This window comes from Lissotriton vulgaris, chromosome 6 (genome assembly GCF_964263255.1).
Source record: "Lissotriton vulgaris chromosome 6, aLisVul1.2, whole genome shotgun sequence".
In the NCBI taxonomy this organism is placed as follows: domain Eukaryota; kingdom Metazoa; phylum Chordata; class Amphibia; order Caudata; family Salamandridae; genus Lissotriton; species Lissotriton vulgaris.
This window is the reverse complement of record NC_141694.1, coordinates 955,165,628-955,192,569: the sequence shown is the minus strand read 5'-3', so window position 1 is coordinate 955,192,569 and position 26,942 is coordinate 955,165,628. Positions and strand designations below refer to the sequence as shown.

Here is a 26,942-nt window from a genome sequence, read left to right as displayed (position 1 = left end):
CCCATCTCTCACAGAGGGGAGAGCCATACATTTTTTCCCTGGTTCAATCCTTTCACATGTGCTGATGCACAGGGAATAGCCGAACCAAAAGTTGTAGGGCAAATAAGTCTGTGCAATTTTGAATGCTACCAATTAACTCCCAACTTAAATTAAGATTGCTATTCTTCATATTCTCAGCCGAAGAGTGAGGTCCCCTTTTCCTATAGGAGGACAGCAGTGCTTGGTAATTGCTGGGCAACTGTGATGTGCCTTAATCTGTCCAACAAAGACAATCCTATTAACAAGCAACATCTTGTGCTACAATGACATGGAAGCTTGAAGTGAGATGCTTTCGCTGACCAGGTTGCCTTAGCAAAGGTAAACTGTACCCTCACAGAAAAGTGATACGAAAAGGGGGAAGGGGGTGAAGTTGGGATTATAAGATACATTTTTGTTTTTAAAAACATGTTGCATAGCAGTTACTTCTATTCAAACTGCCATTCCATGCCACCCTTAACAGAGATAATGTATAATGTGGATAAAAGATATTTTATATTGCTGAAGAAACATGGAATGGTGGACATTTATAACACAAAATCAGCGAATAAATTGATGTGCTAATTAAATGAACAGACAGTGCAGCAGATACATAGTGAATGGTTGTGCTGGTTACTAGTGGCACGTTGGGAAAAGGGTATGTAAAAATCAAGCGTATGTGAAAGAAGTCAAAATAGGAGAGGCGGTTCAAGTCACCCCACCCCTCAAGATTCTCAGAATAGGTGGATGAAAGAAAAATTGGGGTTGATGAGGGGCAAACCCACCCTCTGCCTCACCCAATTCCACATATTCATAGAGATTGAAAGAAATATTGGTAATATTACAGATTTGTCATAAGAATGCAGGTGTAGAAGAGTGCATCACAAAGAAATTTGCATTACGGAACTTTGCATGGTGAAATAAAAATGCTAAATTGTACCGTAACTCATTAACGGAAATACTGTTCTTTTGAGGGCAACAACTACAGTGGAGCTATGATATTAAGGGATTGACATTTATTTTACGTTTTGAATAATTGTTAACAAGCTATAATAAGCTGATCTAAATGTAGCATGTTTTTTATTATGTCATTGTTTAATTTGGTATATAAATCAGTGTGCATAGTCATGGAGTAGAAAAATATTAAATGCCATAAAAACCGATAGGTACACAAATGTCAAATCAACATTTTATATGCAAAAACTGATTTGTACAATTAAAAAGTAGCATAATATATGCACATGTCTCTATGTAATCATTGTATACACACAGCCCCCTCCCCCCACACAAATTGCACGCACGGAGTACGCAGAGTAAAACAGATGGGCAATTTATCTTCCACGTTCTAGTCTTTGTTCTTCTTTAAAAATAAATCCTGTGGATGCACAAACAGAAATATACTGCACAGGAGTAGACAGAGTAATTCAGATGGGCAATTCATTTTAAAGTTCTACTTTTTGTTCCTCTTTAAAAATTCCTGTGGATGATCCCACAAAAGTGCAAGAGACCGAGTATTTCAGATGGGCAGTTCATCTCGACTTCTAGCCTTTTCTCTCCTTTAAAACTTTCTGTGGATGACAATGAAATAAATTTGCTGTAAATCATTAACGACTTGGGTAAAAAAAAAAAAGCCACATTTAATTAAAAGAGCAATATGCACCATTAGATACATTTAGCAGTTTCTAGAAGTTTATCTACCTGATCAGCCTGTTTTGACGATCTACTTATCAAATGATGTACAAAACATTAGCGTTACTCACCAGAATATCTCTTAGACGGTGATCCCCTTTCCATGTTGGACCTGTAAGTCTTAGTTAGGGTGGTCTTACCCCAAATTTCTGGCCTTCCTCCCCCATTTTTACCTGCCTTAGGACTCTGTGCACTTTACCAATGGTAATAAGTGCTACAGTGCATGTGCTTACTCCTTAAAACATGGTAACATTGGCGTATCCCCAGTTGGCATATTTAGTTTACTTGTAAGTCCCTGATACAGTGATGCGTGTACCCAGGGCCTGTAAAATAAAGTGGGCCTGCAGCACTGAGTGTGCTAATCATTAAATTCGTCCTTTAAACATGTCTCCAGTCCGCCATTGTAGCCTGTGTAGGACGTTTTAAAATGCCATTTCGTCCTAGCAAAATAAACCTTTTGCCAGGCCAAAACCGTTATTTTTAGTACACATAAGCCACCCCTAGGCTAGGCCCAAGTCAGCCAAGAGGGATGGGTGCAGTGTATTAAAAACAGTTGGACATGTACTTTTCAGTTTTACATGTCCTGGTAGTAAATTAATTTTTCACTTCTGCCTACCCCTCCCATTGGATAACACTGGAGTTTCCTTATTACATTTATTAAACTATAATTTCCAAATGGGAACAGGTAACCAGTTTATGTGTAGTGTTTTGGAATTGTAGTAGTAGTGAGGTAGTGTGGCTCACTGGTTAGAGGCGGCAGACCCGAGAGCAGAGGACGGCCCGGGACCAGGGTTCGATTCCCGGCGCGGCAGGTTTCTGGACCAGGGTCAGCGGACTCGATAATTCTCTCGCCTCGGTGCCCACTCTGATCAGCGATCACACTCGGCAACTCTGGGCATTAGCTTGCCTCAACTTCACTAACGGCCCCACCAGACCGCCGGGGATGCCTGGTCTCACCCTGGAGATACCCATTAAGGGACCATCTCTCAGGGAAGCCAGGAAGGGTTTCGCAGCGGTCGAAGCGCGGAGATACTCCCCCGGGAGTGATTCTAGCGCTATATAAACACGCAAATTAAATTAAATTAAATTAGTACACAATCCTCTAGAATGGTGAGGACAGATTTTTGTTACAATTTTGAAAATGCCACTTTTAGAAAGTTACCATTTAGTGTCTGCAGCTTGTTTCTGTATCAAATGACTGGGTACATCTGACAATTGGGATTTGTGCATTCAACCTAGACTGCCACAAACAATAGGTTGGGTGTGCCTGGATGGGCCATCACTGGCAGGATGGTAGAGTAGAGCTATTAAGACAATGTGAAAAAAAGATGCAGATATATTTTATAAAAATTTAAATCCAATTTAAAAAATAAATATTTCATGACAAATATTTGTGGAACCTTTAATTTAAAAATAAAAAAGTAACTCATGTGTAATAAATATATTTATGTTAAATATTATTGTAAATTAATGTTATATATTTATTTTATATGTGGAGCAAAATAAATTCTACAGAACTATCAAATTTTGATTTGAATATTTAATTAATTTAAATATATTTAATTATAATAACTTTATTTTTTAAGAAGAAATACCAAAAACCATAAGGTCAAATTAAAGACTTATTTTTTATCATGTTTTAAAGGTGATATTGTAGAATTAAAAGTAATTTAGTTATATTTCATACAATTATCCATTCTTTTTTCAATTTAAACAAAGGTAATTAAAATGTTAATTTTTTTTTACATTTTTTATGTTTATATTTATGTATAGTTTATATAATTTAAATAATTTAGTCGGGGTTAGTAAGCTCTATAGAAATGCAATTAACATATAATTTAACATTATTTCCTTGGGTTATTATTTTAAATCCCTACCGCCATTATTTTTTATGGGAGGATGTTGCATTTTCTATGGGAGCATTGTGCAGTACCAGTGGTTGATCTTGTGGGGTCCTGCATTTGCTCCAGCTCTGAGCTGGAACACATTTACAACTGTTTTGGATCTTTTTTAGCTGTAGTAACTTTAGAAGAGCAGTATATGAAAAAGAATGGGCTTACTCTTTTTTGGGCGGGTGCACATCCCTCCTTAACCCTTGTTTAACCCTTCACTACTCCTTCCTTTATTATTAATTTTCACCATTTTCCAGCCACTCCTTCCTGTCCTTACTACATTTTCAAATTAAAGCGTATAATTACGGGTACGTAGACTCCACAGTCGAGAAAGAGATGTCTGCACAGAAAATGTTAGGAAAAGGAGAGGCAGTACCTCAGCACGCAGGTTTGTGAATAGTAGTTTGGAGTACGTTATTAGTACTACTAAAAGTACTACAACATGCAGTTTGTGAAAAGGCCCTAAAGATTGTTATAAGGCTCATTCCACTGTAAAAGCACAGATGATAAAGAATCTGAGGCAAAACACTGGCTATATCATGACTCCCCATCTGGAGATGTATATGGGCACAGAAATGGGCCAAGCATTGTAATGAAATGCCGGTTAAATGTCTGCAGCACGTATACTAACACACCATTAATTAGTGCATGAGCAGCAGTCAATATATATCAGAAACACAGAGCAGAGGTCACCTTTACATTTTCTTTGGGGGGCAAGAACCCCCGACTACATTGAAGGGTCTGCTGGCTCACACGTCAGTCACAAGAGCATATAGTGAGCACCAAACTCTTTCTATTACCAAACTTTGCAATTGCTCCTTGTGCCGTGTTCAGTATCCAGTACCACCTAACTACGACTGGGATCTTGGAAGGGGCCAGGGAAGTGCACCAGATTCTCAACCTGCAGCTAGACAGTCTGCTACTATGAAGGAGAAAAGACAAGCCAGTATTATAAATGGAGGGACTGATTCGGTGCCCCGCTGCCACACCTACAAACTGATCTGCACACCGCTCGCCAGTTTATTTGCGGCCAGGCGGGTGGTGCTTTGGCAGTCCCACGGCAGTGCCTTTTAAAAGCTCATACCGGAGCCTTAGAAAGGGACCACAATGGGAGCGCCAAAGCACGTTCCTGCATGACATGGACTATGAAGTCTATGCCGTGCAGGAACAGGGGTGCATAGAGACAGGAGGGCACACCACGTGCCCCGCTTCAAGCATCCCATGGCCCAGAGTCAACAAGAGGCCCTGTAGGGCCCCCTCAGTTTCCTCGCTGCCACACTTTTCATGGCAGGCTCACCGCCATGAAAACTGTGGCGGTGAGGAAACTCGTAATATGGTTGGCGGTGCGGCTGTGCCACCGCCAGCATATTGCGGCCTCAGACAGCTGCAAGACCGCTGAGGGATCATGGATCCCTGGCAGTAGCAGCAGTCCTATGGTGGTCTGACTGTCAAACTCGTACTAGGGCGGTCAGACCACCGGTGCCCAAATCGCCACCAAGGTTTTGATGGTCCATCAGACTGCCAAACTCGTAATTAGGCCCAGAGTGTGTTTGGTTTTAAGAACAGTATCGAAAAACGTCCTAGGTATCGTAAAGGAAAGTTTCAATTCTATTAAGGACACGGAGGCAAGGATCACTTTACTAGCCAAAGAAACGATTTTATGAACACAAACTACATTTCCCATGAGACACTGGCAAAGTAAAAAAATATACAGTCTGTCCTATCGGAGCGCTGCTGCCTGTATAACGTCCCCGCACACTCTCTTGCTTCTTCTTTCTTTCTTTGACACCATCTTCATCCACTGGCTCTACTCTTGCTTATTAGAATATGTTCCTAGGAAGCAACACCGACACTCGTGAGCTTTTGTCGCCTCAGAAAAAACGGATACATAATCAACCTACACGGGACAGCAGAGAGAATTACAAGTCATCCTTGTAAGTATACTAGATTAGATTATTCAATAGGGCATGAGGCATTACATCATGATTAGTATGCATCTGGACTCAAAGTAAGATAGCACCATTGTAAGCAGACCGGCACCTCTGGTAGGATAAATTCTAGGGGTAAGAAGTTCAGGGTGGGCTAATCCTCGCCTCCGTGTCCTTAACAGAATTGAAATTTTCCTTTACGATAGCTAGGACAATTTTCATTCTATGGCAGGACCGGAGGCTACGATTAGGCTAGTTCAAAGCTGATCCACCACTATGTTTGCCAGAGAGGACACTGGTTTAAACTAAAAGGTCTTAAAAGTAGAGTCAGATTGAGAAAAAGTGTACTTCTGATCGGCATCATTTGTACCGAGACTCCATTGCTTTTTCATTGCCATCTCATGTCAAACACTTCCACACGACCCACCTGGTCGTTTCTGCTGATGCCTGAGGAATATCTAACTAACACGACAACAGCCATCTTGCAGCCTGCATTTCTGCCCAGGAACTGTTGCACACCCAACCCCCCCTGTTCTTGCAGTTCAACAGAAAGCCGTGAGACACTCACACCCTGTGTAAATGATTTGTTTTCCATCTCCTGCTCCCAGCCTGGTAAACATCCTTGACACCGTGATCAGGTTATCTGGACAATGGTCTGACTGCTGGGCCTTGATCAGGGTGATTAAACAATGACCTGAAAGACCAGGCTTCGATCAAGGTGATTAAACAATGACCTGAAAGACTGAGCCTTGATCAAGCTGAGTGAACAATGATTTGTGTACCAAGCCTTGACCAGGTCACCATCTACAAACGTCGTCTGGATCTGGTTATCAACTACAAACACTGCCCTGATTGAACAATGAACTAACAGCCAAAAGACTGAGATGAAAAAGTATAAAAGGCTTGTAAGCTGCAGAGTAAAGCAGCAGCCTCCTCGGTCTTGTTTCCGACGAGCTTGGGACTCTGTTCCATAGCCCGGGCTATTTGAATAAATCTGGGTCCCTCCTGCAGACGAAGGCTCCTGTGTCTCCTTTTACTACGTATGAAGGGTATGGAAGGCTTAGGCGGTTCCCTCGCCGCCGAGATCCAGTAAGAGGGTTAATCCGGTTCTTCAAATGGTGCCTGAACAGGGACTCCACGAGCACGAAGGTCAGGCCCGGTGGATGTGAGGAGGTGCACGGAGAGACTCCGACGGATGTACCCTACTCGAGGGATTCTTGCAATCCGGTAAGTCGAACCATTTGCCCGCTGTTCCTCCCCACCCGGTCTGGGCCACATGACTGCGTTCTCACAGGAGTCCCCTAGCAAATAATTTCTGGAGCAGGACACAGCCCTACATCTGCAGAAGAGAACTACCCCTGTAAGGTAAGGGTGGACTGATCACCCACCAAGTCTGTCTAATTCTGTTATTGACTTTCGCAAAAGCCAAGCTGATATTTACTTTTGCCAAAGCCAAGCAAGCAAGGTGAGTTTTTAAAACCCGTTGGTGTCTGTTTTGTATGATTCTGCTGTTATTGACTTTTGCAGAAGCCAAGCAAGCGAGGTGAGTTTCAAAACCTGCTGGTGTCTGTCATCTGTTTTCAACCATGCCAGTCAGTAGTAAATTCAAGACATTATGCTGTTGTATGTGTACGCAGGACTCCCAGCTGGAGGCGGCTTGTCCGCTTTCTCCAGAAGGGACCCCTGGCCATACGATGTATGTTAAACATGGCCCTTCTGCCATAATGTTTTCCTCATTCTGGGTAAAATATACAAAACAAAGTAACGCGGAATTACAGTGGCCACTTTATGGCTCCTTTAATTCCCAAGTTCACGCCAACCTAGAGGAACAATTCATGAAAAGAAAAACGCGCCCGTCTATGTTTGAATCTGTCCGATTTTGGAGGATAGAGCAGGGAGCTAGAACGCAGAAGGCTCAAGAAAGAAAACAAAAACTTATGTCAATGGCCGACCACGCCAGAGAAAATTAAAAAAATCAAATGACAAAATCAGTAGAAATAGCCGATAGGGAGAATGGGGCCCGGGTACAGAAATGTTATCCAGCTTGTGAGGAGAAAGGAAAGGGCTATATGGAAGGGGGAGAAGAAGGTGATTCCTTGCTTGATACCATGCTAGAAAGCCCTCCTGCATATGCCCCAATGTACCCTGCTCTGACGCCTCACACCCGCATGCCCCCCCGCCACAGCCCACTCCTGACCCCACTGCCCCTCTTACTGTTCTCCCTGTCACACCATCCCTCCAGATTTTTCCTATGACACCGACCACGCCCGCTACCCCTGTCCACCCAACCCATGCGGCTTTACCCCTACACGCCCTTTTCCCGCTTCCCCGCGGTCTACAGTTAAGCAGGATTTATCTAAATTGTTGAATTCCCCCCAACTGGCCTCCTGGCGCTCAGCAGTCAGCTTTTCGTCCATTCGAGAAAATGACCTACAGAGGCAACAGTGTGAATGTTGGAGAAATAACGGGAATATGTATGCCTTCAAAGAAATATGGTCCACCTTTTCCCAGTGGACGATTATGGAACAGACCACCTGGGCTGAATACATGTGTACCCTGGTCATGCAAAGATTTGAGAATGCGCTTATGCAGATACCCACCGGATTAATGGACCTTAGGTCGGAAATAAAAAGAGGCAATGTTCAGGGAGAGGGGATGTTTGGCACTATGTCTGCTTTCATGGCTCACCGTGAAATGACCGCTTTTCCCAACACCCCTCTAGAAACAGCTATGCCAATGAGAGAGGCGGCCCCTGTCTTTGTAAACGCACTTACCAATGCCCAAAATAATGGCTGAGGGGCTGGTGAGGCACACTGGCGCAGGCTTTGGGTTCATGTTCCTTGGAAAAGGTCAGAAGTAATGCAGTTAAAAGGACAATTATCAGATTCCCCGGAAGAATCCGGCTGCCTTTTACAGAGAATTAGGTCAGATTATATCTGCAGGTACTCTCGTTCTTGAGGATATAGATTTACTTTTGGTACAGTTGTCCCCACTGAAATTTGGGACAAAATTCGACATACTGACCATGAAGTAGCGTTAGGAGGTAAATGGGCTGACCTAGAGGCTATGGAAGAAGGAAGGGTAGGAGGGACTAAACCAGAAGCTGCCATCCCGACTTTGCCCGGTGCATCTGCAAGTATCTGACTGAGAACATGGAGAGGACAAGCCATGTACCTTAGCGACTTGCCGTTCTGCCGTTGCTGCGGCTCCCCTGCTCTTTGCCGCCGCCACTGTTTCCAGACAGCTGCTGTTTCCGTCCTAGTCCTGCTACCAGACTGGTTGCTCCCGCCGCCGCGTTTCTGCCACGCCGCCTCTGGCTCTATTGTTGCGGCGTTTGGCGGATCCTGGGGAGCTCCTGCTGTGTGCGGCTTGTGAGGCTTGGAGCGGACAAGCTGGGAGGAGGAGACGACAGCGCTGCTGCGGGCGTGCCTGTGTGCACCGGAGCGTGCAGGCCACGGATTGTCTCCTCTGGTTCAACGGACGTGGGATGCAGGGCGTCCCTTGGTGGAGCAGGTAGCACGGAGGGGGATCTCTGTGAGCGAGAGAGCAGCAAGTGGTGACCGGAGTGGAGCGTCTCCCTGTCGGCGTCTTCAGCAATTTCCAGGTCCTTGGAGCGGGGAGAAGGGCTGGAGACTAGGAAACTAGGAAAGGTTTGTGACAGAGTCGTTGTGCCTCCTGGACGACCAGGACGTCCCCAGGAACCGCGGAGGCGCTGAGAGTCTGTGAGGGGGCGAAGGCAAGGACGTGAGCGCTGCCGCTGTTAGAGGCGGCAGCGAAGTAAGAGCCCGGGGTGTGACCAAGCCGGCGGTCTGACTAGGTCTCCATGCCGCGGTCCCCCCAGTGAGCTCCGCTCGCAGCCTTCCTCGGGACAGCAGTGGGACAGATGCAAGCACCCTCCACATCCACACAAATTCCACTCCAAGCCATTGTCATCTCGCAGTCAAATTGCTAAACTAATAACAGAGACAGGGTACAAAGGGGCCAAACAACGGGAGGTTAAGCCCGACCAAGCAACTAAGCCAAATAATAAATAAATTAAAAAAACATAAAATCCATTTTTACTGACTGCTTCCATTGAAGTGAGAACCACTATTAGGCTCAGCAGTTGGAACAGTCGGAACAAACTTTAAACCGCAAATCGCCAACAAGCTTGCAGTCAGAATAAACTTGAATCCGAACCTTTCAGACAAAGGACCATCTACTGAGCAAAAGGCGCCCACGGGTTCTGCTACTAAATATAAAAAAAAAAAAGATCGGGAACGAACCGACAACCAAGCAAGAAACTGAAAAAAATCTAAATCTGGAAAGTCCCCCAAAGAGGACCACTCCAACACAAAAGGGAGAGCCTGTGGATCAGGGAGTGAGAGAGAGGTCAGGCTTGGCCTCAACAACAGACAATCCCGGCTTAACCTCAGATAAACAGCAGCAAAATATTAACAAATTATTTTTTTTAAAGGACCCAGTGTCTGCAATTTTTGCATCAACAAAGGAGCCTCTAAATCTCCCGAGCCCAATCCAGCCCGACAAGATAAAATCACCAGCCTTCCCTGTAACTCTAAATCAGGACAACCAGCCAACGGACCTATCTCCCCACGATATCGTAACACATACTGCCTCAAGTGCCAACCTAGAGAAAATATACCACCTAGGGAAAAACATGTAGATTGTACTGGTCCAAGTCCACAAAGCAATCGGGCCACTCAACAACACGGAGCCCACTAGGGGTATGGACAATAAAACTCCAACCCCAACAAGAAAGCAAGACACGAAGGGCGAACACCAAACTTCACCGTTCTTATTGACATCATTGGGACAGGAGTCGTTGGAAAATAGCTTACTCAACTCGGGACGCACAAACAATATAAATCACAAAGACCATGACGGGACCCGTAAAAAGAGTAAAGTCGGAGAACCAGGTGACCCGAAAAACCAGAGAATAGAAGGGGAGGAAGCTTGGTCGAATTCCCTTTTAGCACCAAACGTCCCAACCTTGACGGAAACAAGTAAAACAACAACAAAAAGGACTCCACTACTAGGGGACACTACCACACAACACCCAACTCCAAAGGAGCGCAGGTTGGGACCAGTGGCATCAACTCCGCGCAATTCAACGGCCAGGAGTGACGCTCAAAGAATTCTGATTGACGACAGTAACAGCGACGGTAGCAGTGCAAGTAAAGACCACCAGTCGGTACCAATTTCAATCTCATCGGCAAGTATGATTGAACACCCGGACGAACCACTAGGGAACGGAGGCAGCCAACAGCTCAACACACACTGAGGGAACGCTCTAATTAGTTCACTGGACCAGGCCATAAGAGCACTCAACATTCAAACTGACAAAATGGAGGTCCAAATAGACCTAATAAACATCATTGCAGAGCATATAGCAAACATAAGCTCCAAGGTAGACTCAATAATGACCTTACTGGCTAACAAGGGAAATACGGACCAAGTTCCAAACACAGGCATATACAACATAGGAAACACGAACCAACTCCCAAACAAAGACAAACAAAACAACTGTGAGTGCGGGAGTATAATTGAGAAACTTGCGTCCCTCCCAGATATTTTAAAAGATCTCCTTGGAGCAGTAAAATTTGCGAGCAAGCGAAAGGGAAATCGGGAATGCTCAGAAAAAAAACTTAATAAAGAAACGTCAAACGTCCTCTTTCACCAAACAAAACAGAACTACAACAATGAGGGGGACGGCAACCCTAAGCCACTCCAATTTAAAGAGGCTGAAATAAAAAGCCATGACGTACAAATAAAAGAACAACCGGTTATCCCTCTCCTGCAGCATCAAGACAAACTAACAAAAAGACAAAGGAAGCGAGCTAGGAAGGCAAGGCCCAAACAAAAAAAAAAAAAACTTCGGCCACTGAACATCTTTTCTCTATATTCACAAAGAAAGCAAGTCGAGATCTTGTAAGGAAAAATGATTCTCCGAATGTCCCCACCAGTAGACTGGAACTATCATACTCGGAACGGGTAAGCTACTCGTTTGAGAAGTCGATAACGGTAGAATCTTCCCACGAACTTGAATCAATAATACCAGAGGGACCGAATCTGAGCATACAACAAACCGCAGGCACTCTTAGTCCCAAGAGGGCAGCAAAATAAACATCGCTTCCGAGAACACTGGCGGAAGGTCCCCGAAACAAAGAACCCGACAAAGTGCCAGCTTTACGTGATACAAGTGCAAACACAGGGGTCGATCCGTCCCTAAAACACGCGCGAAATAAGAGAGCATGAAAATCTGCCCACGGGCCTTTAGATAACAATACAAGCAAGCAAAACTGGGAAACAAAACCCGTGCAGTTAGGAACAGATCAGACCCCACCCACGATTACCACAAGCGGACGGGATCGAAATGTCATCAAACAAAGTAACACTTGTGAACACGAGCAAATACACAACACATACAACCTGGAAATGTAAAGACAACGGAAAAGAGGAATGTGGAAACTAAGGGTCAGGATAAAGTAAAAAATATAAACACTCGGACCAGCAGAACAGAAGATCTCCAACTGGATCAGCAAGGAAATAAAAAAAACGACTTGGACGAGATCGAACCAATATTGACATTCGTCCCGGAATATGTAACAAAGGGCAGACAAGACATCTTAAACAGAGGAGACGTGATAAAATTAATCAAGGTAATCCCAGAACTAAGTGGAATAGTCTCCCAAGACATTGTAGCAGTGGAGTTTCAACAAAACAAAGCCAATCAAGACATAGAAAATTCGGTTATCACCTGGACTTCTAAGGAGTTAGCAGCCAAGATCTTCGCCAACAAATCAACATTCGGGAGCTGGGGAATAACCTTGAAGCAACATAAGCGCCCAAGATACCCCTATCCCCTTTCTAAGAGCTCAGTCCACTCAAAGGGGGAGGAACCGCAAAGTCCCAAGTTAAAAACGTGCCTCCGTGGAGCCCAGGCTTCAACACAGGAAAAACATATTGGACCAATCAACAATCGAAAAAATCAGACACACAAAGGAGGGCCCCTTTGGAGCAACCAGGACTGGTCACGGATCCCAACGGCACTAAGCCAAAAGAGTTCCTAGAAACGATGCAAAGTTCCTAGCAAGTGAACAAATACAAGATCACCACACGGAAGAAAGAAAGCTGGCAAAGATCAAAATATGTTCATGGAATGTACACGGGTTCAGCAGTATGGACCAGGACCATGAAACCCAATCTTTCTTCCGCGAACAAGATATCATTCTCTTACAAGAGACCTGGAACTCAACTCATTCCCGGAATTCCTGGTTTTATTGAACATCATATTTTAGCAGAGACTATCCAACCACGGGCACCCACGAGGAGGCCTATCAACGTACGTGTCGCAAAAATGTAACTGGCAATCAGAGGAACAGGATGTAGGGCTAAACTGGGTCCAAGTCACACAAATCATAATAAATCCCCAGTGCAGCTGCTACTTTTAAATGTTTACATACACCCTGACCGAAAAGCAAAAAACAAAAAAATGGCAACACTAACCAAACTAATCAAAGTCCTACAAAAATCCAACAAACAAAGCTTGCTGATAATATCAGGTGACTTCAATTGCAACCTTACAAGCTTTGACATGGGCAAACTTAAATCAGGAGAAAAGTGCAGCAAAGGGACACAAACTAGCTTAACCGCGTAATTTAAAATCAATGGGCCTTACAATCTTAAACAGCAAAAAAAACGGTTACTCATCGCCGGTACCAACCTACATTAGCGGCAAGGTTAAGTCTACAATAGACTTCACAATAGTAAGCGTCAGTCTAAAAAATGCCATTGAGTAATACACTATAGCTCAGCGCATAGAAAGCGACCATCTCCCCCAAATAATACGGATGATCGTCGTAGTTCCTAGTGCTGAAAATTGTTCTCGTTATTGCAACAACCTGAAAAATTTAACCTCTGGAAAATCAAGTGGAGGGGAGGAGAAACGAAGAACATCCAGTCCACAGCCAGTAATGACAAAACTCAGGAACTTAGAACACTGAGACCCCGTAAAAAACTGGGAAAACCTAGTAGAGGACCTGAAGGAAAAGCACTCTGCTCCACCAGGGACAAAAAGAACTGCAAAAGTACAGACTGCACCCTGGTACAACACCGACTTAAGACTTGAAAAGAGAAAAATATCCAGGGCGTTAAAGATCCAACGGAGTACGGAAACACAGGGACTCAATCCAAACTGTAACATCATTAGAAGTTTGAGGAAAAAATACCGGAAAAAGCTGTGGACTGCGAAGGCAGCACATAAGGAATCGATCTGGGAAAAACTCTTATTCACGAGCAAAAAACCAAATTCTTGAGACTTTTGGGGCATTATTAACAATCTAAACAAAGGTGAAGCACTGCAACAGGACCCCGGAATTGGGGTCAGAGTTTGGGGAGATTATGTGAGGAACAGCTACTTAAAAAAGGAACCACGCACTAACGACAAGAACCAAGGTACACTAAACAACACGGAACAAGGCAACTTAAAAGCTACCCATGCCAGCGAAATAACGCCTAAAGACATGGAATGCGAAAAAGATGTTTGCCAACAACACACTCCGACTACCCGCTCCCATTTAAAAAAGCTAATTCAAAAACTCAAGCAGAGGGGGCTCCTGGATCAAACGGTCTTCCAACCGCAGTATTTAAGTTCAACAACGAGTTGTGCGCCGAACATCTAACAGTGCTATTTAATCAAATCTTTATAAAAGGAAAAATGCCTGGTTCTTGGAAAGGAAACATCATCCACCCGATTTACAAGAAAGGAGACCGAAGAACCCTGGGGAATTACAGGTTGATTTCCTTAATAGACGTTGAAGCTAAGCTCTATGCCTCATGTCTCCTGGAGCAGCTGCAAGATTGGGCAAAACATAACAACATAATTCCTAGTTTCCAAATTGGATTCCGACAAGGGATGCTGACGCTAACAAACCTGACCATCCTGGCACTACTAAAGGAGAACGCCAAAAAAAAGAATTATCGTCTATACGGGTACTTCGTTGACATAAAAGCAGCCTTCGACCGAGTAAGCAGGTCTAGACTATGGGGAAAGTTAAAAGAATGAGGACTGCCCCAAAGCCTACTAAATGCAATAACTGGTTTGTACAGCAACACATGGGCAATGGTAAAACAAGGACAAGGGTCCAGCTTAACAGCTAAAATTGAAACCCAGGACGGCCTAAAACAAGGTTGTCTTAGCCCCCAGTCTATTTAACTTATACCTAGCAGACATTGGCAGCAACTTAGTAAAAATCGAGAGCCAAGCCCCGAAACTTGGCAACGTTTCAGTCCCAATTCTGCAGTATGCAGACGATATAGTATTACTAAGTAAAACACCCATAGGCCTGCAACGCCTAATAAATATACTGAAGTTTAAATGGTCAACCTACGACTCAGTCCTAGAAGAACAGGACTCTTACAAGAATTTGGGGGTAACTCTTGGGCAAGGCCACTCAAAAAAGGAGCACACTCTGGCATTAAAAGCGAGGCGCAAACACTAATCTACGCGTACAGGTAACTACAACTAAAAATGGCCGGCCCGAACTACACCCAACTCCTAAAAGTAATGGCTGCCCACATTTTACCAACTCAGTCATATGGTCTAACCACGTGGCTAGGAAGGGAGGCAAAAACTTTAAACTATCTACAAAACAAAATTTACAAAGCGGTGTTTAATCTGCCACAGACAGCCTCTCCCGCAGAAGTCCGCCTTGAATTTGGCTTACAAAACCAAAAATTCCAGTCAATGTCTAACTTCGCCAAACTATGTCATAAAATTCACTCTGCCCCAGTGAGTCTATGGACAACATCTGCTGGAAGGAAATAAAACATCAGGAAACCCAGCCGTGCACCAACTCATGGGGAATCTACCTTAGCACCTGTTTGTTCAAACTGGATCTCTTAGAAGAATGGAAGAAAAAAAACAGACCAGGTACACTTCTGTAAAGTAGCCAACGGTGCCGTAAAAAGGAAATCACTGCTAGAGGACAAAATATCTCTAACGAAACGGCGCCACACATGGACAGTAATCTCTTATTACACTCACCAAAAACCACAGGGATACTTAGCTGCTCACTTCAGTCAACACTTAAAAAAAAAAATTTGTTGCCTACTGAATGGGACAGCACTACTCAAAGGACTTGAGACCATCTTGGAAACACCAAAAAGAAAGCCCCCATTGCAGACTGTGCGGATACCAGAAGGAAACCCTAATGCACCTGTTACGTGCATGCCCTGCACTTATGGCTCTAAGAAGACGGTACCTGCGGGACATCTTCCTCACTCTAAACATCCGTACTTGCAGGCAAGCTGTAATAAGCTGGCTGGGAGCCACCTCCTCTATCTTGGCCCGTCGTGGAATTAAATTTATGACTGAGGTAACAAAACGGCTTCAAGAAAACTAACTGATAAAAGGCACTCAATTTCGAGCACAAAGACTGGACTGAGGCCTGAAGTCCATGGTGGCACAAACGAATCTATCAAAACCTCGCCAATGAACTTGATCTTAATAATGTATTGTATAGGATGAAATAAGAACGGTCTTTTCTTTTTTATCAGAGATAGTATGTTTTTATAGCACGAAATTTGTAATTTTAACCAGTTCGCAGATTGTAACGATTTTTATTAATCACGCAATAAAAATGAACTTGAACTTGACTTTGCCCGGTAAAATAATGACATTTATGAAAACACTTTTGCCGGAAACTGTCATTAACTGGGATAAAATAAACGCCTGTAGACAGCGAAAAGATGAAAATGTGGCTGACTGCTTTACCCGTTTTGAGACAGAATACAAGGGACATAGTGGTTTGGATCCCCGGACCCCAGGTTCTGGCCCAGTATTTGTTGATAAGTTTCAGCAACTTGCTTCCTGAGATCTCTGCCAGGCTTAAGAAAGTTGAAAGCACATGGTCTGCCCAAACTATGACTGGTATCTTGGCTATGGCACAATATCATGAGAATAGGGAGAATGAAGATAGAGACAAGGAAAGTAAGAAGGTTAGGGATCTTAAGACTAAGGCACTTCTGCAGCAGGCTTACCCTCCCCGAGGTCCCGATGCCCGTGGGAATTTCAGACCTCAACCCCAACCCCCTCCGAGGGTTCGCCAGTCTACCCACTCCAGCCCTCAACGTACGGGAACCCTCCAAACAGATCAGTGTGCTTATTGTAAGGGCTACGCCCATTGGATAGACAAGTGTCCCGTGTTAGCTGAAAACATCCGAACAGGGAAGACTCGGCTTCACGCTCCCAGGGAGGGCAGGCCAACTAGGGACCATGGCCTGCCCCATCCACAGGATAAAGAACGCAGGCCCAAGAATGACGCTTCCATCCGGCAGCGCCCAGCCAATAGGTTTGCTTGGTACGAAGCAACACGCACTTATTACAATGACGATTATAATGAAGTTGATGGGACAGGGTCCTACCAAGCATAGGACAGCCAGGAAAGGGGTATTACCAGAGTGCAAATTCAAGTGGATCAAAGGGGCCCGTATGTTCAAATGTCAGTTGTGGGGAATGATCAGCATTTTTGGGGGATATTGGGGCCACCAGGTCTTCTATTGCACGTCTGTCAGTCCCGGAGGCACCCCTTTCTGGCAATATGAATGTCTCCGTGGGTTTTGCAGGAACACCTGTGACCAGCACGGTCTCTGAACCCCTTCCTCTCGATATTGGCCCTGCACATGTTGACGCTCCCTTGGTCCTTACTACAGGTTGCAGTGAAAACGTGTTAGGCATGGATTTACTGAAAGCTCTTTATGCGACCATATCATGTAGTCCCCAAGGTGTATCCCTAACAATTTTCCCCACCGCAACTTCCTATATGTATCTATCAGGTCCCCTCCCACCAGAGTTGCAGTCTTTACCTTCCTCCCTCTGGGCATCATCAGACACTGATGTAGGGTGTCTCAACATATCCCCTCATGTGGTACGCATCCAGCCAGGTGCACTTCTCCCACGCCTCCGACAGTATCGACTGCCCGCGGAAGGAGAAATGGCCCTTTTAACAATAATTTCTGAATTAATGGACAAGGGCGTAGTGGAGGGGATATACAGATTTGTGATTGACCTGAGAGCCCTTAAAAAAAATAACAATCTCCCAATATCCTGTTGTCCCCGACATTACAGCCCTCTTAACGATGGTCCCTTCTAACGCCACGCACTTTTTTGTCATAGACCTGAAGAATGCTTTTTTCAGCATTCCTATTCATCCTGACAGCAGACATTTTTTTGTTTTCTCCCTTGGTGGGCAGAGCTTTAGGTTTCACCGAGAGCCCCAGTATCTATAGTCAAGCCCTAAAAAGTCAACTAGATTCCTTGGAACTCACTGATAATTCCACACTATGTAGATGACCTCCTCATTGCTGCAAATTCTGCCCCAGCATGTAAAGAAGCTACTGTCTGTTTGTTACGCCACCTTGCCCTCCATAATAACAAAGTCTCTTTAAAAAAGCTTCAGTTTTGTAAAGAGAAGGTGACCTATTTAGGTCATCTCCTCTCGAAGGAGGGAAGGCAGCTCACCGCTGATTGTGTAGCCATTATCAATGCTATGACGACCTCACGAACACAAAAGCAGGTGCGAGCCTTCATAGGCCTAACCTCATAATGTAGACAGTGGATTTCCAATTTTTCGGCCATGGTCAAACCTCTTCTTGCCCTCACCACTAAAGACATATCAGACAGTTCCTTTCCATTGTCTAGAGAGCATGCACAGGCCTTCCAAGATTTAAAAAAGGCTCAGTGTACTGCTCCAGTCCTCAGTACTGCTGATTATAAAAAAAATATATATATTTTTGTACATGAGAAAGACGGCTGTGCATGCGTGGTCTTGACCCAGATGTTCGGAGGTCACCATTGGCCATGTGCCTATTTTTCAGCCACCTTAGATCCTGTTGCAATGGCTCTCCCAGGATGCCTACGGGCGACCGTTGCGGCCGCCCCCATTGTCCGTCAGACTGCGGGCATCGTCATGAACTCCCCCCTGACTCTGATGGTCCCCATTCTGTAGATACCCTCCTTAATAACACCAAGACACAGTAACTCACTAGCGCACGACTCACAGGATATGAATGGACATTCTTTTCCAGCCACATTAACATCAAAAGATGCACTGTACTAAACCCCGCCACATTACTCCCACTGGATACTCAGGATGCACGCTTAGACCCACATGACTGCATATAAGGAACAGAGGAAGAGACAAAGGGACGGGTTGACTTACAGGATACCCCGATAGCAGAACCAGAAGGTACACTGTATGTGGACGGATCATGTTTCAGAGGGTCAAATGGTAACACCTCAGCCGCCTACACCCTAACAACATTAGGGCGAGTAGTAGAAACAGCTCAGATTCCGCAGTGCTCTGCTCAAGCAGCAGAATTGGTGGCCCTCACTAGAGCCTGTGAGTTAAGCAAAGGGATGACGGTACATATTTATACTAACAGACAATATTCCTTCGGGGTGGCCCACAACTTCGGGAAGTTATGGAAAGAAAGGAATTTCCTTACTTCCCATGGGACCAAGATTCAACATGGCCCCTTAATTCACAGATTGTTAGACTCCCTGACACTCCCCAGAAAGGTGGCCATTATAAAATGTAAGGCCCATAAGAAAGTGACAGATGATGTTGGGAAAGGCAATGCCCTGGCTGACCCGACGGCCATACAGCTCTTAGAAAAAGGGAAGGAATGTATGTAGGAGGTCCCGCTAGGTCAGTGGCAGACGAGGGCATACTACTCCTGAGGAACTACGGGTGTGGAAGGAGCAATTAGCAAAGGAGGGAATTGATGGTTGCTTGGTCCGTACGACTATGGAAAGTCAATGGATGTTACCTGACAGTCACGTGCTACCAGTGGTTACGATGGCCCATGGTCCTGCTCATATCAGTGCAAAAGGGATATGTAAACTGATGGAACCTACAAGGTACAACTCTAAGATACCAGCATATGCTGACAAACTGGTCGAAACATGCATGATTTGCCTAATGTATAACACAGGAAAAGGCACAGTTACTCCTAAGGGAGGATTCTCTTCTCCTACCTTTCCTTTTGAAGTTTTTAATCCTTTTAACTTCTACATTGTTTTTTATATTAACTACTGCTGCTCTTGATATACCAATGTATTTGTATAGCATACTTTTATGATTTTAAAATAATCGAATAAAGTGATTTTGACTCAGACTGACTCTACTTTTGAAGTCCCCCAAATGGATTACATCCAGATGGACAGATGTAACAATTTGAAATATGTCCTGGTAGTGGTCTGTAGCTTCAGCCGATGGGTGGAGGCCTACCCCATCAAAGACTGCACCACTATCACTACCGCCAAAGTACTATTAAAAGAGTACCGCCCATGATTCGGTTTGCCCCGCTTGGCTGGAGTGACAACGAGACCCACTTTACGGCTCAAATTATGGAATATGTCTGTACAGCATTGGGTATAAAACAAAAATTTCATGCAGCTAACCACCACCAGTCAGCAGGTCTAGTGGAGGTGTACAGTGGCATCCTAAAAATGAAAATGGGCAAAATAATAGCCGAAACAGGTGTCACTTGGGTTGATGCTTTGCCCTTAGCCCTACTGTCCACAAGAACAACGGCCAACACCAGGATAGGGCTATCTCCCCATGAGATTGTGTTCGGGAGGCCTGCCAATGTATGGGCTGTCCCCCGGCCTAAGAAACTGTTTGACGTTGAATATCCTGTATTAACTGATTATCTGTACAGTCTGACTAATACCTTTCGTACTCTTTATCACCAGGTGCATGAGGCCATACCTGACAAGAGCGAGGGCCCAGGACACGTCATCCAACCTGGGGATTGGGTCTTAGTGAACAATTTTCAACGGACTAAGAGCCTTGGGCCCCGCTGGACACAGCCCCGTCAGGTGTTGCTGGCCACCCGCACCACAGTGAAAGTAGAAGGTCGGAAGAATTGGGTGCATTCGTCGCACTGCAGGCTTGTGCCTCTGCCCCTCCCCTATGATCAGTGGGTGAGGAAAGGACAAGGAGACTCAGAAACGGAAACAGTCCTGACGTTTGTCCCATTCAGCGATACCAGACTGCATTCTCCATCTACGGAAGCAGAGAGTGACAGCATACTGAAAAGAAGGGTGGAACCCTCCCTTAACTCTGCTCAACACCAAGAACAATTGTTTCCCAACCATACTGTCCCTACTTCTGACCGATACAACTTGCTCTCCCGAGGGAAGGCTTGCCCTTGACTTCACCAAGTGCCTATAGGCTGTAGGACTGTGATCTTCCCCGGCTGAGAGTAGTGCTGGTGTGTCAGACTAAGGTACGCCATAGGGCCCTTGGCACCTGCGCCCAGTGAAGCAACCACCAATCACAGACAGCCACTAGAGGTCCCTGGCTTATACAATGGCAGCGGTCCAAAACACCTGAATCCAGAAAAAAGATGTCAGTCCGCAACATAGTAAATGCTTCATGGCCCTTGTCTCCCTCATCCTGTCTATCCTTGGTTGGCTGTTGCTAATCTACCATCCTGTTACCTCACCAACTCCTACCCCGACTCCTGCAGAACAACAGTATTTCACGCTACCAGCCCACGAATTACCCCGCCGTGCAGAATTCTTCAACAACACCTTCATCCAAATGTTGCATCATCACCAGCTGATCATGAACACTTCCAACTGCTGGGTTTGTGGACTGATGCCGCATTCCATGATACACCCTGTACCATTATTTCCCTATCCCTTTTCCATCTCTGGGTCTTGTCTTGCATGGTATATATTGATACGGGAGGCCTACACTGTCAATGGTACTGCCAATTCTGCCCGTGGAACATTTCGGGATGACTTCTGGCGGAACAGGTCTGGCCAAGTCAATGCTCCTTTTTGCCCGACCAGCTCATCCACAACGCTAATATCACCAGGTGAACTCGGTGAGATGGTAGTATTTAACTCAACTAATCGACAAACATTTTCCAGATTCCGCACAAGAAGGATACTGCCTGATGAACGAGACACTGTGAATGTCATAAATGTGCAAGTCCGTGTCTGCATTCATGGCCTAGGGACTAAGAAAGTTAGTACCAGTACGTGTGAAATCACAAAAGCTTTAAACTCCACATTTCCTCCGAAGCTGGTGGCATCCCCCAATGCCTATTTCATCTGTGGCACTGCCGCCTACACTTGGCTCCCCCGTAACTGGTCTGGTACCTGCTATCTGGCCTTCCTCCTTCCACCAACGTATTCTAACCATGGAGGTTATCACCTGTCAATGAAGGGCGCTCTGCGCCGCTGACGTAGGGGCGTCATATCAGCCGAGGATACAGCAGGCCAGGAAACCGGGGACTTCTTTAAAAGGTTTCCTTCCTTTCTGGCGCCCCATGGCCAACAGTCGGGCTGTACGAGGACTGGCCAGGGTCCTTGAAGCCACCAACAGAGTAACATCTGGTGCCCTCTCCAACATCGCTGCAGGCGGACTGCCTCATAACGCTCCAGAACAGAATGGTCCTAGATGTCATCCTTGCTGATCGTGATGGTGTGTGTAAATTGATCGGCTCCAGCTGCTGGGTGTACATCCCAGACAACGCACCTACAGTGTACAATGCCATCCAACGTCTGCATCGCCTTTCTTCCGAAATTCATCTGGAGGAAGGCAACTGGTCCCTCACAGGCTGGATCTGAGGCCTCCTTTCCCAGTGGGGGTGGAGGATCCTCATCTTCCTTGCCTTAGGAGTAACTGTCCTGGTGTCCTGCTGTTTGTGCTTTCAGTGTCTGCCAGTGCTCTGTACAATGTGTGTCTAGACTGTCAAGCCTCCACCATCTAACATTCACAACACCAATATGATGATGCTCCAACCAGAAACCAATGGCCTTATGAACATTGACATTTCTTAAAGTATTTGCCACTCAATGGCAAAAGGAGCGTCTGAGGAAAAGTGTTCTTCTGATCGGCATCATTTGTATAGAGACTCCATTGCTTTTTCATTGCCATCTCGTGTCAAACACTTCCACACGACCCACCTGGTTGTTTCATATGGGAAGAAACCGCTTTATGAGGTTTCATGAGAGCAATCAATAACTGCTGTTCTCAATGAGGCTGTATGTCCACTGTGACAATTTCATAACCTTTAATGGCGCAAACCACACACAATGTAGGAACCTGCGAAAAAGCTGGGTATGACACCAATTTAGAATTACATTTTGTTCAGTGAGTAATGTTAAAAGTCATTCCTTCCAGGGTAAAAAAACTCTACCTGTAATGTACAAGCCTCAAACATCCGAGACCAGACAACAAGAAATTAAACATAACATTGCCTGTTTCGCCGATAACTGTGTCCAAACAGGTACTTATTAGAAGGCCAAGATTGAATCAACAAAAGGACAATATTTACATCCCATAGCACCGAATACTTAAGTTCAGTGGGGGAACAACAACCTGATACCCCTCAACAATTTACAGATCGATGGGTGTTCCCCAACAGGGTGGCCGTCCACTGGTAAATGGTACTGCAGATCTGAAGGTATTAATGGATCTGTAAGAGAAACCTTGTGAAGCCAAGCTCGGCAGCAAGTTCAAAATCTGGACAACCTCTACCCCCATAGGATTCACCTGGTGTTGGAGGCCCCCACCCAGTCATCTAGTCCAGGCAGAACAGTACTGTTTGTTTGTATTATCCACCCAGGCTTTGGCAAGAGGGAGCCTCTGGTGAAATACCCAGGACGTTCTTATCGCTCCCAGTAATCCTCCAAGCCATGAGACACAGAGATCCTGCAAGCACCAGTGGGTGAGGATTGTTCTGGGGATCCCAGAGAAGATCCGGGGGAGGGGTAGAGGGTTTGGAAACTCCCAACAAAGTTCCATCATGGCTGCAAACCAGACTTGCGACCTCCATATAAGGATAATCACAACTAGGTCTGCTTGCTGCCTGCGCACTTGAGCCACCAGTTGTATTATCAACGCAAAAGGCGGGAAGGCAAAAGCTAGCTCCTTGCTTTAATTCTGAAGGAAGGCATCTGTGGCTACTGCATGGGGATCCGGTCTCCAACTGCAGTCCTTGTCGTGCTGGAAGTCCAGATGAGACGCAAAAAGATCCATGGAAGACGGACCCCATTGGTCCTGGAGTTGCCAGTAGAGACATGGATGCAACCTCCAAAGGCTGACATCTCTCCAATGGCGAGAGTGCCAATCCACCACTTGACTGGATTGACCCGGAAAGAGCTCTGCTGACTGGGAGATGTGATTGGCCAGGCAGTATTCCCATAGTGTTCGAGAGAGGTCCGACAAGGCCCTTGACCACGTCCCTTTCAGATGATTGACATAGTGGACCACCACATTGTCCATCTTCAGAAGGACTAAATACTGCACTTTCTCCTTGGTTCAACATCTGAGGGCGAAAGAGCTCGCCATCAACTCCAGGCAGTTAATATCCAGAGATTTTTCTGTGGAGGACCATTTTCCTCCTGTGGAGAACTCTCCACAATGTGCGGCCCATCCGGAGCCGCTGGCTTCAGATTTGATCACCTGGTCGGGCTAGAAGCCGAAGATCGGCTCAACTATTCCACGCTTTTATATGGGCGATCCATCATTGCATCTCCTCCTTCACCTCGTCTGATCGTGATACCAACTGGGCTTATGACAGACCCTTCTGAAGGTGCGAGATTTTCAAGCGTTGCAGCATCTGGTAGTGGAGAGGACCGGAGAAAATAGCCTGGATGGAGGATGAGAGGAGTCCCACAATCTGTGCCAACTGCCAATGGTAGATCTGCGTTTTGGATATTGTCCTACGGATTTTGGCCAACTTCTAAGCTGGGAGACAGAGGGTTGCTTTGACCGAGTCTACACGGAATCACAGTAATTGCAGTGATTCAAGAATTTACATGCAAGTGTGTCTGTCAATAAAGGAGTGACACAGGGGAATGTGAGGTCAAATGAGGGCCTTAAAGCTACGTTTATTAGGATTAGAGAGACTTAAAAAAGCAGAAATCTCAAAATGGTGGGATGGAGCGACTCAAGGAATATCAACGCTTACACAGAATTCCTCGTGGTCTCCGCTCACAAATATTACCAACATACGATGACCTCGAGGAAGGCTTACTACTACTTTGGGAAAAGGATTAAGTGAGCAATTCAATGAAATTAATGAACCTGTTCATTAAAAACTCAGAGAGGAAGGTAACAAAGACCATACAGGAGGTAGACATTTTGGAAAAGGAGATTGCAGATCTCAATTTGGCGGAAGGAACAAAGAAAAACTATGCAATTCTAAAGGGTATACTTGAAAAGTTTGAGGATGATATTAAACAAAGAAAGGCGCGCAAAATCAAACGTGATGAACTGAACTATGCCAAAGGCGGAGTTTTCACGTTTGCCGACTGCTTTGACAATTTGGTCATACAAGACATGGTACGAGGAGGGAATAAACCAAAGTGCCACATCGTCTAGCAATATCTCCAGCAGTGGAGATGAGAGAGCGATCGAGGGCACTTCTGATTTGTTGAGCAATCTTTCTTTTCTAAGGGAAGTTCAAAGAATACGAATGGGGAACAAGAATCTCAATTCCAGACAAAGGGAGGATACACGAGGTAGACCAAGAGATGGAAGAGGGGGAGATGAAAATTTAAGAGTAAGGGAAGGCATGCATACATGCTCGTGGAGCAAGAACAATCAAAAAGTCAAAAACTGATATGGACATACAAGTCATTCATTCATCAAGCAAGACCCTTACTAATGATATGATTTCAGTCTTACAGAAAGGGATGAATTTTTGTACAACAATGTATTGTGATGTGACTGATGTAAAAATTGACGTCTATAAATTTGTTGGGCAGCTGAAGCCTAAGAAATTTTTTGCTACTAATCATCTTCCTAATAAACAAAATTGGTTGCAGCAACATTTTGGCAGACTTATCAATTCAGGATATACATGACACTACCAGGTTGCTATCTATTGCTGAGAATGAAAATGATCCAGTCAAGATTCACCAAGTATTGCAAGACTTCGAATGCTGCACTAATCTCAGTGTTGATAGTGTGTTGAAAGCTAAGTCTCATGGACCCCCCCAACTGACTAGAGGGAATAATGTGGACGCTTTTCACATTATAGTTAATGGCGAACCGGAGAAATTGGAAGAAAGTATGAGGCATACTAAACTTCCACATCATGTGAATAATCTGACATTCAGGAAATGTGCATATTAGTGCCGATGACACCATAATTATTAAAGAAGATGACAAGGGTGGGAACATCGTTGTAATGGACAAAAACACATACGATGCAGAGGTCTTGGGACAGACAGCTTGAGAATACTAGTTGGAACAAGAAACTCATATACAATCCCATTCTAGATGTTGCTATGCTCATTAATAGAGAGTTAAAAAACTGGCATACACTTGTCCTTCTTAATGACGATGGGTATAGATACCTTCAAATTGACAGTCCAAGATTTCCCGGTCTATATGCACTTCCTAAGATCCAGAAAAATGCTACTTCACCACCTGGTAGACCGTTGGTTCGGGTTTGGTGGGCCTTCTGAAAGAATTGCTGAATTTGTTGATGTATTTCTACAGTCATATGTGATTAACCTGCCATCCAATATCAAAGACACCAAGCATATTTTAAACATTCTTAATGACTTTTCATGGGAGACTAGTATATTTGTTACAATGGATGTAGTGTCTCTTTATACTAACATCAGTCATCAACATGGTTGATCTGCACTTCGCCATTTTCTATGTAACAGACCTATAGAACTGTTAGATCTTTCAGCGATGGTAATTACCATGGCAAAACTTATTTTCGAACATAATGTCTTCATGTTTAATGGTCAGTGCTATCAAGAAATGTGTGGGACTGCGATGGGTTCCAGGTTTGCGCCATCCTTTGCCTGCCTCTTCATGGGGTGGTTCGAGGCAGCACACATCTGGGGCCCATGAAGGAACCCGATGGCAGGTCTGTATTTGTTACTATGGCAGATATATTGATTACTGTCTCCTTATCTGGACGGGTGGTGAAGAGGAACTTCAGTCATTTTTTGCACATGTAAATCAGAATGCTTGCAACATGGCATTCACAATGACATATAGCAGGGATAAGATTGTATTCCTAGTTGTTAAGTTGTACATACATAAAGGAAAGATCTGTAGTAAAATGTTCAGGAAGAGCGTGTAGTGTAATGATGTATTACATGCTGGCAGTGCACACCCGAGATCTCAAGTGAACTCGATCCCATGTAGTGAACTATTCAGGGCACTCGCAATTCTAGTGATGATGATGAATTTGCTCACTGTATAGAGGATATAGGACACATGTTCCGGCAAGGGGATATAACAAAGACATTATTCAGAGAGAAAAAATGGAGAGGTGTCAAACTTGCGAGGAGTGAGACATTGAAAACTAAGAATGGAGTGAGTAATACTCCTCCCATTTGACTAATCACAGGTTACCATCCATG

The 26,942-nt window shown here is 44.9% G+C and overlaps 1 protein-coding gene across 1 annotated transcript in view; it reads right to left on the bottom strand.

Moving 5' to 3' along the window:
* Positions 1–1,073: 1,073 nt before the first annotated feature.
* The window catches only part of CENPW (centromere protein W), a 130,075-nt gene continuing 104,206 nt past the window's right edge, over positions 1,074–26,942 (bottom strand). Inside the window, exon 3 of the mRNA XM_086926992.1 lies at positions 1,074–1,583. Within this exon, the coding sequence (XP_086783118.1) occupies positions 1,557–1,583 (27 nt within the window). The 3' untranslated portion in view covers positions 1,074–1,556. The remainder of the gene's footprint in view (positions 1,584–26,942) is intronic.